The sequence below is a fragment of the Lycium ferocissimum genome, chromosome 8 (assembly GCF_029784015.1).
Source record: "Lycium ferocissimum isolate CSIRO_LF1 chromosome 8, AGI_CSIRO_Lferr_CH_V1, whole genome shotgun sequence".
Classification (NCBI taxonomy): domain Eukaryota; kingdom Viridiplantae; phylum Streptophyta; class Magnoliopsida; order Solanales; family Solanaceae; genus Lycium; species Lycium ferocissimum.
In genome coordinates, this window is record NC_081349.1 from 57,849,250 (window position 1) to 57,864,561 (window position 15,312).

At 38.1% G+C, this 15,312-nt stretch overlaps 2 protein-coding genes across 2 annotated transcripts; both read left to right on the forward strand.

Annotated features, from left to right (window-relative positions):
- The first annotated feature begins 3,121 nt into the window (after positions 1–3,121).
- On the forward strand, positions 3,122–4,348 carry LOC132066504 (uncharacterized). Its single transcript, XM_059459808.1, has one exon. The coding sequence runs from the start codon at positions 3,122–3,124 to the stop codon at positions 4,346–4,348; it is 1,227 nt and encodes a 408-aa protein (XP_059315791.1).
- A 297-nt stretch (positions 4,349–4,645) lies between these two features.
- On the forward strand, positions 4,646–5,194 carry LOC132066505 (secreted RxLR effector protein 78-like). The gene has a single exon (XM_059459809.1). It carries the CDS (start codon positions 4,646–4,648, stop codon positions 5,192–5,194), a length of 549 nt encoding a protein of 182 aa, XP_059315792.1.
- The last annotated feature ends 10,118 nt before the right edge of the window (positions 5,195–15,312 follow it).

Genomic DNA, 15,312 nt, shown 5'->3' on the forward strand with positions numbered 1-15,312 from the left:
TATTTGCTGGAATTGTAAGGAACAATTCCTATTTTATTTATTTATAAGGAACAATTCCTATTTCATATGTAATGCTTTTAATTTTCTAATAGCATGTTTAATTTGTCTAGGATTGGATTTGGGGACCACCGGTACTCCACCAACAAATCCGTCAGAATGAAAACTAAAAGGTAAATTCATAACAACAATCTTTTTACTATTTATTTTCGAACTTTATTCCAGTCATAGGCGATCAAGCCTTCCGTCCAAGGGTCAGTTGTGTTTGGATAACTGTAAAACCTCGAGACTTATAACTTGTTTTGCCAAACTTTTGAGAGTTAGGAGCCGTTTGGACATGGTTTGAAATCATGCTCAAACCTTGTTTTTTTTTTTTATCCTCCCCCCTGAGGCTGGAGCTCCCTCCTTTGCTCCCTTTGTGACTCGAACTCGCAACTTTCGAGTTGAAAGTGGAGGGCGCTTATCATCTCAGTAACCCCCTCTTGTCCAAATCATGGTCTGAAACTATGTTTGGACATGTAATTTGGATATCTTAAGTTGTATATCTCTTATAGACATAAAAAACTCACAAGTTGTGAAAACTATCAAAACATTCCCAATTCTTATACAATCTTACCAAATGAGCAAGTCATAGTTCATAACAAAATTAATACACTACTAGAAGGCCTTTCTAAAAAATACAACATCAATTGATCAAACTTTAGTTCAATAAAAATGAAAATTTAACATAAATAGTAATATAACTACTCTTTAATATAATCCTCCCACATGGTAGACATAAATAAAGGTTGGTGGAAGTTAATGAGGTATTTTTTCCAAAAGTGCTTATTTTAAAAAAACTGTTGATCAGGTATTTATACAAGTCTCAAAACTTGGAAAAAACTTTTTGTAAAAAAGCTCTCTTCTCTCTCCTCCTATTCCCATGCAAACCCTAAACTAAACCTATTTTCAAACTATGGCCACTCCGGCCACTGGTCAGCCGTCAACGGCGGCTGGCCAGCCTCCATCAACTTCCAACCTAGATCACTACCCTCCCCTTACCAACACGAAAATACCCGCTTCTCAGCCAATTGTCCCGCTTCTCTCAGTCAAAGAAACAAACCCTACAACCTACATGCAGACTCTTGTGCATGAATGTACCCCTACTACCAACCCCATTGTTGATCCTATACCTATCAAGGAGGTTCAATATGTTGATGGTATCCCAGTGGTGCGTTGGACTACATCAGAAGTATCAAGAATGGAGCAAATAGAGAATTTAAAGCATGCTATTGTAGGTAAGTTCTCATATGGCTGGCCAGAAATGGATGAGTTGAGAGATATTATTCCAAGTCAATGTGGTGCTAAGGGAAAGTGTCAAGTTGGATTCCTAAGAGATCGACATGTTTTGATTAGATGTTCTTTAATGGAAGATTTCATAAACATCTCTTCTAAGAGTGCCTTTTGGTTGAAGTCTAAGGATGGTAAGTCTTATCAGATGAGACCTCTCATATATGATTCCCATTTTAGGGTTGACGAAGAGACTTCAATTGCAATGGCATGGATATCTTTCCCTTATTTACTGCCTACTTACTTTGTTAAGGAATCTTTGTTTACCTTAGCATCGGCAGTTGGGAAACCTTTGTTATTGGACATGGCTACTATTAATAAAACCAGGACTAATTGTGCTAGGGTAAAGGTATAACTGGATTTATTATCAGATCTTCCTAAGTTTGTTATGATAGAGATTGAAGATGACCAAACCAAGGAAGTGAATGTTATGAAAGTGAAGATTCGATGATCATATGCCTAAGTATTGTACTGAATGTAAGTTACAAGGCCATGCAAAGGAAGAGTGTAGAGTGTTACATCCTGAGTTGAAGGCAGAAAAGAAAGAGGATGTCTATGAAGGAGAGGCGGTAGAAGTGAAGATGAGTGAGGAAGTGACAACTGAGAAACAAACAGTAGCAACAACATCTAAGGGATTTCAATATTCAGGAAGGCATAATAAGTATAATAGATGGAGATACCCTGTGTAGCAATATTTGCCAAAGGTGTTGTCTAGTGGGAAAGTTGTTACTTATCCAAATGCTACTAACATGGGAAAGAAGAGGAAGGAGGATGGTCATGCAGGGAAAGACAAGCAACCAGAAGGAGTTTCACTTCAAAATAATTTTGAAGTATTGAATGACAATGTAGAAGAAGGGGTGGATAATGACAACACAAAGGATTTGGTTCCTACTGATTCAGTAGGGACACCCAAAGAGCCAGATGTTTTAACCAAGGAGGCAGATGATGTTGACAAATCTGATGAAAGTTTGAATGTAACTAGGGAAGAAGGTCATATTGGAATGCAGGATGAGAATGGGAAGGCAAGTGCAGGTACTGAGATAGTTATTTATAAGGGTCCTGAAGAAAAGATTAACAATGTAGATGATCCTCAAGAGAAAGTTACTGATGGAGGAGACAAAGTAGCAGATAGCCAAGAACAAGTAGAAGATAGTGCAGGTACTGAGATAGTTATTTATAAGGGTCCTGAAGAAAAGACTAACAATGTAGATGATCCTCAAGCTGATGGAGGAGACAAAGTAGCAGATAGCCAAGAACATGTAGAAGATGGAGAGAAGCAGAAATTAAATGATTGTGTGGACAAGTTAGCTCAGGAGCATGAGCTAAGTAACACAGTCTTTAATCAGGAGCATACTCAGAAGGAATTTCCTCTTCCAATTGTGCTCAGACAGGAGGATCAGTTGAATTTTTCTATAAATCATGATGGAGTGGGATCCTATCCACCTGAAAGGGAGGAACCTGATGATTTGCATGTGGATCTGGTGGAAAAAGTTCAAGATCAACAAATTCTATCCCTGAAGAAACCTTCTCCTTTGAAGGAACTGCATGATGTAGTGTCCCATAATCTAGCAGATATGGCATTACCTGAGTAGCGACTTGAAGTAGGTAGCAGTGCTAAAGATGTGGTAGATGAGGAAGCCATAGAGCAGGTGTTTAATCATGTAGCTAAGGAAGCTGATATTTCTCCAAAGTCCATGCAGAAAGGGAGTAAGAAGGGCAAACAACAAAGTGTAGTGGATATTCAGCCTATAAGAATATTGCCAAATAGAGCTGTGAAGAATGTCAATAAATCTTTATGAAGACTCTATTTTGGAATATCAGGTCTGTGAATTCACAGCAAGCTTTTCATAGAGTGCAAATGTTACATAGGCATCATAAATTCTCCATCATTGCTTTGATGGAACCATTTCAGCATTTTAGACACATTCAAAGATTTAGAAGGAGATTGGGCATGAGATATGCACATCATAACTACAATGGTAAAATTTGGTTCTTTATAAATGATAATATAGATGTAGAGGTGATTCAGGATACAGATCAACAGATCACAGTTAAGCTAAGTTTTCAGGAGGATAATAAGATTCTTATGACTACTATGATTTATGCAAAGTGTGAAGCATTGGAAAGAATTAATCTTTGGGATAACTTGTATAACCTGGCTGATCAAATGGAAGTGCCCTGGCTTGTGGGAGGGGATTTCAATGTCATTATGAATGAAGATGAGAAAATAGGGGGACACACAAGTTATCCGGATGAGTATGAAGATTTTGCATTCTGTGTGAATTCATGTGAACTATTTGAAGTTTCTTTTAAAAGGAGATTATTCGCATGGTGGAATGGTAGAGCTAGTAGGGATTGTATTTTTAAAAGGTTGGACAGAATGCTCACTAACTCAAAACTACAGGATTGGTTTGGTCACATGGAAGTTGAACATTTATCTAGAACTAGTTCTGATCATGCTCCTCTTCTACTTACTTGTGGAGATTCATCTCAACATGTAAGGAAACCTTTTAGATTTCTAAAGTTTTGGATAGAACATGAGTCCTTTTTAGAGGTTGTGAATCAAGGGTGGAATACTGATTTTGAAGCAGATGAACTCATTACTTTTAAACTGAAGCTTAAAAAAGTTAAGTCTGTTCTATCAGAATGGAGTAAAGCTACTTTTGGGGATATCTTCAAGAAACTAGTAGTAAGGGAAGATATTGTGAGAGTTAAAGAACAACTTTTTGAAGATGATCCTTCTCCTGCAAACAGGATGGTACTCCAACTAGCACAAGCAGAATTGAAGAAGTATATGCATTATGAGGAGGAGTTCTGGAGACAAAAATCTCATTTTACTTGTTTTTCTGAGGGGGATAGGAATACAAGGTTTTTCCACAATATGGTAAATGGTAGGAGGAAGAGATTGCAGGTCAAAAGGATGAAAAAGCAAGATGGAAGTTGGATTGAGGGGGAAGATGCTCTAGCTGAGGAAGCAACCCAATTTTATCATCATCAGTTTACACATGAGGATATCTCTTGATTTCTCATTGCTGCAACATGTTCCTAATATGGTTACTCAGGAGAAAAATCGGATACTTACTAGTATGCCAACTCTAGAAGATGTTAAGAATGCGAGTTTTTGATCCGTCGGGAGATAGCTCGGGTGGTCCGGATGGTATGATAGGAGCATTTTATCAAGTATCTTTGGGAAATTGTGGGGGCTGATGTGTATAATGTAGTGAAAGTCTTCTTTGAAGGACAGACTTTGCCAAAGTCCATAACTCATACAAATCTGGTTCTGATCCCAAAGAAGAATAATGTTGAGACCTTTGCAGATATGAGGCCCATAAGTCTAAGTAATTTTATTAACAAAGTGATCTCTAGAGTGGTGCAAAATAAGCTTGAAAATGTTTTTCCTTCTTTGATATCTGCTAATCAGTCTGGTTTTGTAAAGGGAAGATGTATCATTGAGAATGTACTGTTAACTCAAGAGGTGGTATCAGATATAAGACTTAGGGGAAAACCAGCTAATGTGGTGCTTAAACTGGATATGGCTAAGGCCTATGATAGAGTGTCCTGGGATTTTTTGGCAAGAGTTCTGAGGAAGATGGGATTTGCAGAAGTATTTATAGATATGATATGGAGATTGATAGCAAACAATTGGTACTCAGTTCTATTCAATGGACAGGCTTCTGGTTTTTTCCACTCAACAAGAGGTGTTAAGCAAGGAGATCCACTTTCTCCTGCTTTGTTTATTTTGTTTGCAGAAGTGCTGTCTAGAGCATTGAACTCTTTATTTGAGGACAATGGCTTTAGAAGCTATGGAATGCCTAAATGGAGTGCTAATTTGAATCATCTTGCTTATGCAGATGATACTATTACTTAATTGCAGCTGATCATGGGAATATTACAAGAGTATGAGCAGATGTCAAGGCAGCTTATCAACAAAGGAAAAAGTTCCTTCTACATGCATAGTAAAGTTGCAAATGTGATAGTACAACAGGTGGAGGCTATTACTGGTTTTACTAGGGGATCTTTCCCTTTCACATACTTAGGTTGCCCAATCACACATGCAAGAAAGAGAAAGGCTGATTATAATGACTTGATCAAAAAAGTGAAGGACAAACTGGCAGCTTGGAAAGGAAGACTTTTATCTTTTGGAGGAAAAGCTATTTTGATCAACAATGTTTTATTGAGTATGCCAATTCACCTACTCTCAGCTATCAGACCTCCAAAGGGTGTTATATATGACCTGCATAGGGTGTTTGCAAGATTTTTCTGGAATAATAGTGAAGAAGGAAGAAGAAGACATTGGTCTTCATGGTTGAATCTGTGCTTGCCAAAGGAGGAAGGTGGAGTTGGCTTCAGATCCTTATTTGATGTTTCTAAAGCATTATGTGCTAAACTCTGGTGGAAATTCAGAACTACAAATACTCTATGGTCAAATTATATGTGGAACAAGTATTGTAAAAGGCACTACCCTCAGTATGTGCCTTGGAAAGGAGGCTCTCAGGTCTAGAAGATGATGTTAGAAGCTAGAGACAACATGGAGCATGAAATGTGGTGGGAGCCAAGAAGTGGAACTACTAATATCTGGTTTGATAATTGGACAAAACTTGGAGCTCTATACTACTTAGTTCCTGATGAGTTTGTTGTGGATGAAACAGTACAAGATGTGAAGGAATTGAGAAATCAGGATGGGTGGAACATGAGTAAACTACAATAGCTTTTTCCTACTGATATTGTTGATCATATACTGGAAGAATTAGACTTTCATGAATCTACAGAAGAATGGGATAAACCAAGGTGGATGATGACAACATCTGGTAAATTTACAGTTGGAAGTGCATGGGAGCTCTTAAGAAGGAAATCTGGGAAGTCTGATATATACAAAAGCATGTGGATACCAGGTTTGCCTTTCAAAATCTCATTCTTTTTTGGAGATTGTAGAAACGTAAACTACCAGTAGGGGATATAGTGAGAAAGATTGGGATTGATACAGAAGGAAAATGCTATTGTTGTGATCCTAAACAATGTGAAACTGTAGATCATCTGTTTGTCACGGAAAAATTGCTTCACGGTTTGGAGATATGTTAAAGTTGCCGTAGGAATCACAACAACTTTGCTTCGGGTGAAACAAGTGATACGGTGTGGTGGAATGCTTGATTTTTCATCTAAGTTCAAATCTATTATTAGAGCCATACCAGTGATCACAATGTGGCAAATATGGAAGTGGAGAAACACTGTGGTGCATGGAGGGAAGATGACAATCAATAAGGTGATATATGAAATAAATTTGACCATAGAAATCCAAGAATGCAAGTACCAAAGTCTCTTCCACAGATTATGTAGATGTTTGAAACATACAGACCACATATAGTGAGCAAGATAGTGAGATGGAATTTGCCTATGCCCGGGTGGTTTAAGTGTAACTCAGATGGTGCTTCTAGAGGCAATCCGGGGGCCAAGCTCGGTGGCATTTTGTATTAGGGACTGCGAGGGAGACCTGGTGCATCTTTGCACTAGAAGAATATCGGATGGATCAAACTTAGTTGTTGAAGCAATGGCTTTATAGGAGGGGATTAAATACTGTGTGACAAATGATCTATTGCTTGTAATCTTGGAGACTGATTCAATGACTCTTAAAATGATCTTGACAGGACAATGGGAAGTACCATGGAGTATCTCTTTGATCATAAAGGATATTACAAGGTTGAGGAGGGATAAGGAAGTGAGAGTGGAGCATGTACTGAGGGAAGGAAATGGATTGGCAGATTTTTTGACTAACTTTGTTTTTGATTTTGCCGGTGAACATCATTTCAATAGTTACCAATCACTTCTAAGGAAAGCAAGACAGATTTTGAATACCGAAAAAGCACGGATGCCATACATCGAATCGAGGCAAGCTAAAGATCATCAGATTCCAGGAGATTAACACATGCAATAAGGATTCTGCAGGATGTCAAAACTGCAGTAATCAGGCCTAGAACAGATTTAGCAGATTGAATATAAGGACTTTTGGACAGGTTACAACAATGGTATTAGTGTGATTACATGCTCATTCTGTTGTCACATGTCCAAAGGATCCTTTTATACAATCATTCTTGAAGGAAAAGGTCAACACTACATAGGTCTGGATCAAACACAGAAACAACTGAACATGAGGAACTTTCTGAAAGAATTCTATTCCATCCTTGAAGCTTGAATTTTAATTCAATGGACTGTGGATCCATAGCACCTGGTGAGAGCTTGAGGTGTCAACATGGTATCAAGTCAAGGCCAAAGGATTTGCAATAGACAAGCTTTTAGATTTCCTTTAGTTTGGATTCATGTATTATATTCCTTTATTTTCTGCATTTTTAGCTTTTGTACGAACTTAAAATTAGTTTTTTTCCAAAAGTTCTTTTTTCGAAAAGCTATTTGAGAAAATATACTTCGAAGTACTTTTTAAAAGCTTGGTCAAACATTAATTGCTGCTCAAAATTGTTTTTAAAATTAATTGTGTTTTTCGGTGAAAACGGATAATCAATTAGAGATTTATAATTTATTGGTTTAAAGACAAGTAGGTCGTATCCAATCCCGGAAACTCTCCTTTTCGGGGTCAGTGTATAAGATTATCAAAGCTATACTGAAAGAACCGAGCTTAATGAACAAGAAAATAATGCAAGACAAACAGATATCTCAAGATAAAGTGATGCGTCCGGATGTATATTGCTTAGGAAGAGAAATGAGAGATAGGTTACATGAGTGGAAGTGAGTCCTCCTTTAGCTTACATGATAAGTTATCTATATAGAAATCAAAACAAGACTTTTCAACCCTAACGTTCGATTGACGTGACCCTACTGCACCCCCCACGGGCTTCCCTGCATCAGCGCTCTGATCGAGACCTGTTGATGTGACCCGAGTTGGTAGGAGTGGATGCCAGCCACGGAAGCCCTCCCGGCCTCCCTAGGCTCCTGACTACGGAAAATAGCTTGAGCACGAATTTTGCCCAATACAGATAGTCCCCCACTTTTCGGGCCCTTCATTTTCCATGAGCCCGGGAAGTGGAAGAATCTGCTCCTTTCCCAAGATTCCAACGATAGACAAGGCGTCGCCGCTTTCCCGTAATTCCCACGAGACAGAGCATCGTCTCTTTTCCCGCGACTAGCCGCTTTGTCAGGCCGGCATTTAATGCATCCTGTCTTTTATTCCACGGTACTCCTTTTGAGATGCCGATTGGCGTTATAACATCTCGTACCTTTAAACTAGGAACTAGGTTACGTTTATGATTTGAGACTTAGAAGACCAGATGAGAAGTGTGGAAAATAAATTTGTCTCAGTTCAGCAAAGTCCTATTTATACGACCAATTATACGGACTGTATATTATTATACGGCCCGTATAACCGGTCCGTGTTACACAGGAGGAAAAATTCTAGTTTTGGACCGTATTTTAGTTCGTGAAACTCATTTGGGAAATTCCAGATTCTGGAATTTTAATCATTGTCAAATACGGACAAGTTATACAGACAAGTTATACGGACCGTATAACTTTATACGGACCGTATAAGTTGACCGTATAAATTCCCAACACAGCTAAGTATAAATACGTCATGTTCAGTTCTTTTTCCACTTTTCACATTCTCCAAGCCCTAGAACGAAGGTTTCCTTCTCCCAACCATCCAAAACACTAAGGTAAACCTATTCCAATCATTCCAAGTCAATTCTAACATATGTGCATGTAATCTAACGGAAAACATTATTCCTAACCTAGGGTTATCAATGAAACCCATCTCAAGGCTCAAGGTTTAATCTTTTGAAATTCTACTACAAGTTTTAGAGCATTACTAGGTATGTAGGGCTTCTATCCATGTGTGGGAACATCTTTGTTCTTCCCCATGATTATACAAGAGTTCACCAAACTAGGGTTTTAGACATGTTCATGATAACCCTAAGTCTATATACCATGATGTACCATGTTTCTATACGTAGTTCGTTATTGTGTTCTTGATATTCCATTTTGGTTATTGAGAATCTGTCTGTAATCCATGAAAAACCCATCCTTTGCATTCCATGGGTTCTTACATGCAAGTTATTAATTACTATGTTTATTTTCATGAAACACTCTACATGTTTACACGTTTTCATGCAAGTATATTATGTAACTACATCCATGTATAATGCAAGTCACGTTTTGTGAAAAACCATTGGCTCAGATGCCACCTATATAATGTTTATGCTTTTGGGAGTTGCACAGATTACCAAGAAGACTTTAATAGCCTGAAACTACGTTAGCCACTGTAGGATAAGGATTGCTCCGCCCATGTTTAGGAAAATACCTTCATGCTTTATTGATTGGATGCTTTCATGCTATGTTTATATCTTATACCCCTGGCAAGGTATGAGAACTTTTGGGTCGGGTCAGGTACCAGACTCCACTACCCATGTGGTGATTCATATTGTCGGTTACACTTATGCGCTCCCCACTTAAATGTTTTTACTCATATATATATATATATATATATATGTATGTATTCATGTTCATGACCAGGTTTCAGTTTCAGTTCCAGCTTTCATCATGTTATTTCATGTGCCATGTTTATTTCATTCAGTTGCTATACATACCAGTACATTCAATGTGCTGACGTCCCCTTTTCTATTGTCCGGGGTCTGCATTTCATGATGCGACGGATTCTGAGACGACGCACCGCTTCGCAGGATCTTTCACTTATCGGCTTTTGGTGAGCCTCGTCTTCTTCGGGGTTTAGTCATTTATCCATGTCCTATTAGTTATGCATTAAAGGTATAGTGGGGGCCTTGTCCTAGCCTTTATGTTTAGCAGATTCATATTCATGTTAGAGGTTTCATAGACTAGTCAGTTATGTTATGTAAGATATTCAGAGTCGTCTAGCCATTTTGGCTCCTTATTATTATATTTATTCAGACTATCCGCATTATGATATTATGATATTTTCAGACCTATGATTTATGGTCCCACACTTACTTAAATTATGCATGTTCCTCTCTTATTCAAAGATCAGCTCTCATGTTGAGTCAGCAAGTCATATGGTTCGCTTAGTCACATGCAGTCAGGCATCGAGTGCCGTGTTATGCCCAGGCCATGGTTCGAGGCGTGACAGTCGTGCCATTGATTGGACGCGTTGCTTCAATAACTATGTCGGATAGTCTCACACATTGGCTATATATAAAAGTGAGTGGCCTTCCTCAGTTTCTCCTATCCATATTTTCATCCCTTGCTGTTGTGCAAACTCATCTTTTTCTCACTCCTCGGACCTTCATTTTCCACCATAATGTCTTCATCATCCACTTCAACGTCCTCCTCATTTGAACTAACTCTGGCGAGCATACGAGAACGGCTAGGGGCTACTTTAGTGGTTTTTGCTCATCGTCGAACATCCCCCGTCGTTACCACCCAAATGAAAGACTTGGGTTCCTTGCTTCTGACATTGTTCCCTCGAATTTTTGTTTCGAGAGGGATTTCCCTGTCAATCGTGAGTTCGAACCTGTGGAGGGTTTCACTTCTTTGATCAACGACCGCATCATCCCCCGAGTCCGCATCAACTGCCTCTAGGAACCTAAGGTGGATGTATCCCTACCCCCGGCTAATGTCAACATTACTCATCACATCCCGTGGAGATCCTTGGCATACAATTACCCCTTTACTATTGGGTTTGGCCTTACAATCCACAAGGTTATCGAGGCATTTTGGCACTGGTACGACGTATGTTTGGGTAACTGGCCCTTCAAACCTAGAGAGTGGTTCGATGTTTGCAGTTTTTAGCAGACCGAACACACCTCCATTTTACTCTGGATCACTTAATCCACCTTTATTCCTCCCGGATGCTTGGTGGGGGAATAATAGATCTTGCTTTTCGAGGCTCCCGAGGCCTTATCTGGAACGTTGAGGACTATCATGACCAGGGATGGCTCAATTGGTTTGTGATGATGCGCACTGATCGCCTTCATGACCTTGCCCTTGGCCCTTTTTTCGGAGCAATGGAACAACACGTGAGTTTTTGGATTTCTGTCTTGCCGTGCCTCCGCTTTTTCTCGAATATCCTTGTCTAGCTTGATGTCGAATGACGACAACCCTCATTTTTTTTTATGTTCTTCCAGCGGCACCAATATTCCTGAGCCCATGCCTAACATTGTCGACTGGGTGATAATTATGCTGCGCGTATCCAGGGGCACTGGGCGGACCTAGAGAGGCGTTTCCGTCAGTAGGTGGGAAGGAAAGAGCCACGGTAAGTGCCTTCAGACAGTGCTTGCGTATTTTCTCGATCCCTTACTCCCCTTTTAATTCTTTTGGCCCTTGTTGGGTCTCTTTGCTCCATGGGCTTCTATCAGAAAAATGCCTTCTAGAGAAAAAGCCCTTGCTCGTATTTCTAGAGTGGTGGCAGATGCGAAAGAGGACAGAAAGCGGGTGTTGACACCTAATTTTTGACCTCCCGTATTTATTTTAATTACTCAGAGTCCTTAGATAATAAATAAAATAAGTTGTGCACCTTAAAGGGTCTAAATAGATTTTTATAAAATTGTTTAGGTCAATGTTTTACTCTTTTAAATTGATAAAAAAAAATTCATGACAATATAATTATTTAGATATTAATTGATATTTTATGACATTTATGGAATATTTTATTAGAATTAATCAAAAGCAAAGCAGTTTTGAATAATTCTTTATTTAATTTTTATGTCAGGAAAAGGTCTAATTAGCAAATCATTTATCCTAGTATCCAAGGTATTTTAATAATTAAATAAATTTACCATTTTACCCCTCACTCTTTAATTCTCTGTGTTTGCATAATTGTTTAAAATTGATAATTGTTAATTTGGTTAATTAGTTAATTGGAGAGTCATTATTACAAATTGGTTTTTAAATATTTAATTATTTACATATGTGACCACATTCGAATTAACCAATTCATGGTTTAAGGTCATTAGAGTCATTTTTGCAAATTTAGCCTCCTGGTGGCTTTAATTGAGATGACCAAATTCATTGGCAAATCAATTGAGGTCATTAGCGCGAATTAGCCTTAATTGGTTAATTAGTACCAAAATGAGGCTATATTTGAAATAATTAATCGGATTAAGATTAGTCAAGTATATTTTTGCAATTAGCTAGATAAAAGGTTATAATTGCAACAATCATTTAGTTTTAAAGCCAATTGAGGCCATGTTTGCAAAAAATGAATTTAACAGTCGTGTTTTGAATTAATTACGTCCTAATTTGACCACGATTTGATTAAATACGGTCAATAATTAGTCATTTTTGAGTGTTTTTCTATTTTATAAAATGCTCGTCTTAGCCCTACGTATGTGTATACACTTCATATACGCACGTATACATATATTGTATACATAAAGGGCTCCTCCCCTTTTCTTTTTATCTGGCCGAGCCCAAGCCCAATTTCCCAGACCCGGCCCAAATGCCAAAAAAATATAATATTCCCTCCTCAATTAAAACAGACCCCAAAGGGGTCATTACCCTTTTCAGCAGCTAGGGTATCTCATAACCCTAGCGCCGGCCCACCCCCTCTCCCTCTCTCCTTCTGTCCCATCACCGATTATAGGGTGGCGTAGGTGTGTAAGACGCGGTAGTGGCAGGGAGAGGACGAAGCATTTATTGCTTCGTCCTTTTTCACGTTTTCCTCCGTTAAATCTCTCCAAACACATCCTTGAAGGTACGATCCATGCTATTTTCTTTACTTTCTTTAACTTACAAGTGATTTGAGGTGTATTAGGCTCAAAATGAGCCGTTTATTACCACCTCCTCTCAATCTTTCCGTTCAAAGTTGAATTCAAGTGGAACTTGTGAGAAAACTCACAAGTCCCACATCAGTGAACGAGTCCTTTTTAGCATTTTTGGGGTTCTATTTCTATAAATAGAACCCCATATTTCAAGAAAAAAAAAAAAGAGAAAAAGAGCGGGGAAAACGCTAAGGCTTGAGATTTGAATCTAAAAATTCAAAACTTAAGTTTACTAGTATAATTTTGTGCTTTAAACTCGAAGTTAAAGTCTCACAGTCTTAAAAATTCGTTTTGCTTTATGTCTTTGTTGGTGTTCTGTGGCTTGAGATGGAGAAATTGGAAGCACAAAAGGTTCCAAATCCATTCTTGTACACAGCTGCATACACAAAAGGTAAGATTTAATCTTGTTGTCATTTTTTCTGCATTCTCCTTTTGTTTTAGTTCAGATTAAGAGTAAATCTGATTAGTTTAAGTTATTGTATTGTTATTTCCTTGCTTTGTTTAGTGAATTATTAGTAATGGGCTGTTTAGTTTGCTAAAATTCCTACTAATGATGGTACTGCTTAGTCATATTCATGTTTTGGTCTTTGCCTATTTGAGTGGTGATTAGTCTGATGATATATGGTTAGTTCGAGTTGGGGTCCGGATAGCACTATATTAATGGTCATTTGTGGTAAATATGCAATCATGATTAATTAAGAACTATTTGATGATTTAGGCCAGTGAGAATCTTATCTTGTTTTTAAGTTTATCAATGTAAGCAAATTAGTCTTCATCTATTTGTCTTGTTTAAGTATGGTTGATTAGATGGTTTGAATATGATGATGGGAGGTTGAGTCTAGGGTAATGTGGCTTTGAATTTAAAAATCATAACTTGATGTGGTTATTGGTAATAGAATTGAAGGATGCATCCCTAAAAATGGAGTAACATGGGAGTATGTATAATGTCTACTGCTTGTTTAGTTTTCAACATAAATATCTCTATATGATCACTCAAGTGCTTTAAACTAGTCTGTTCTGATGGTCATGATTAAGGATGAGCTGTATTATGTCATTTATATGTGATTGGATATGGAGAACCAACTATGATTGAGTTTAGTGAAACTGGAGCAATCTTTGTCCAAATCCTATTCCATGAAGTTTGTTATCTTGTTTCCTCTGTGTCAAAGCTTGAACCGGGTGTGTAGTTATTACAGTAAATCTAAGACTTTGAGGTTGTTTGGTTCTATCTGGGGTCATCTTTACTCCGTATCTTATTTATGTTGAAGAATGAGGTAAAAGGGTCTAGTATCATTACATCCCTAGTCTTACTTTGGTTGGTTAGGGTCTGTCTAGTATGCATGTGAGACCTTATGTTGATTGTCCTTCTAGCTTTTTCATATCTCAAAATGCTTTACTTTGCAATGATTATGGATAGTATGCATAATGTTACGCCTCTCGTTTTCGTTGTAAGAAAGTTTATGGTTTCCTAGTTGTGTATGCCCTTAGTTCGGAGATTCGTATCCGAGTTTACGAGGTATTAAATGTCTTACCTCGCGTATACCGAAGTACAAATATATGTTCCTTACAATACGATAGGATTAGAAGTTAAACGAATTGAATCAAATGAATCGAAACACTCAGGGAATCAGGAAACCAGTCCACTTTGACGGTGCAAAGGGAATGCCCGTCGACACGTCGACGTGGCGTCCTTTCACACAGTCAACGTACCGTGGCCCCTGAATCTGGGGTTGTCGACATGTTTTACGAGTTGTCAACCCTGAGGCACTGGAACTTTTTGTTCCACTTATATATATATAGCCCCTCATGTTTTTATCCTCATTTTTTTCATTTCCCCAACCAGAGAAAACCCTAAAATATTTCCTCTCAATATTTTCCATTATATTGGTGAGATTTTAGCATGATCCGAGGCCCGTGAACCCGAGCTAGTGAAGAAAAAGTTGTTCCTAGGGTTCCATTAAAGTTGTTGAGCTTAGGAGTTGGATGTGAATTTTGATTTTTGGAGTTTTAGTTCCTTCAAGGTATGTATATGATTCTTATCTTTATTATTGAGTTGATTACCAAGAGTTTTAGTGATTTAAAGTAAAGGAAATATAGTTAAGAAAGTGGTAAGTTGATTGAGAGTAAAGTTGAGATTAGGGGCTGTGTTTGGGAGATGATTTGGGATGGATCTGATTATATTTTGATAGGTAAGTATTGATATTGTTGTTGTTGGTATTTTTGTTGATGTTTGGGTTGAATTGGAATTTGA

Coding starts and splice junctions, on each gene's coding strand:
- LOC132066504 (XM_059459808.1), top strand. CDS start 3,122: ATGAAGACTCTATTTTGGAATATCAGGTCTGTGAATTCACAGCAAGCT.
- LOC132066505 (XM_059459809.1), top strand. CDS start 4,646: ATGAGGCCCATAAGTCTAAGTAATTTTATTAACAAAGTGATCTCTAGA.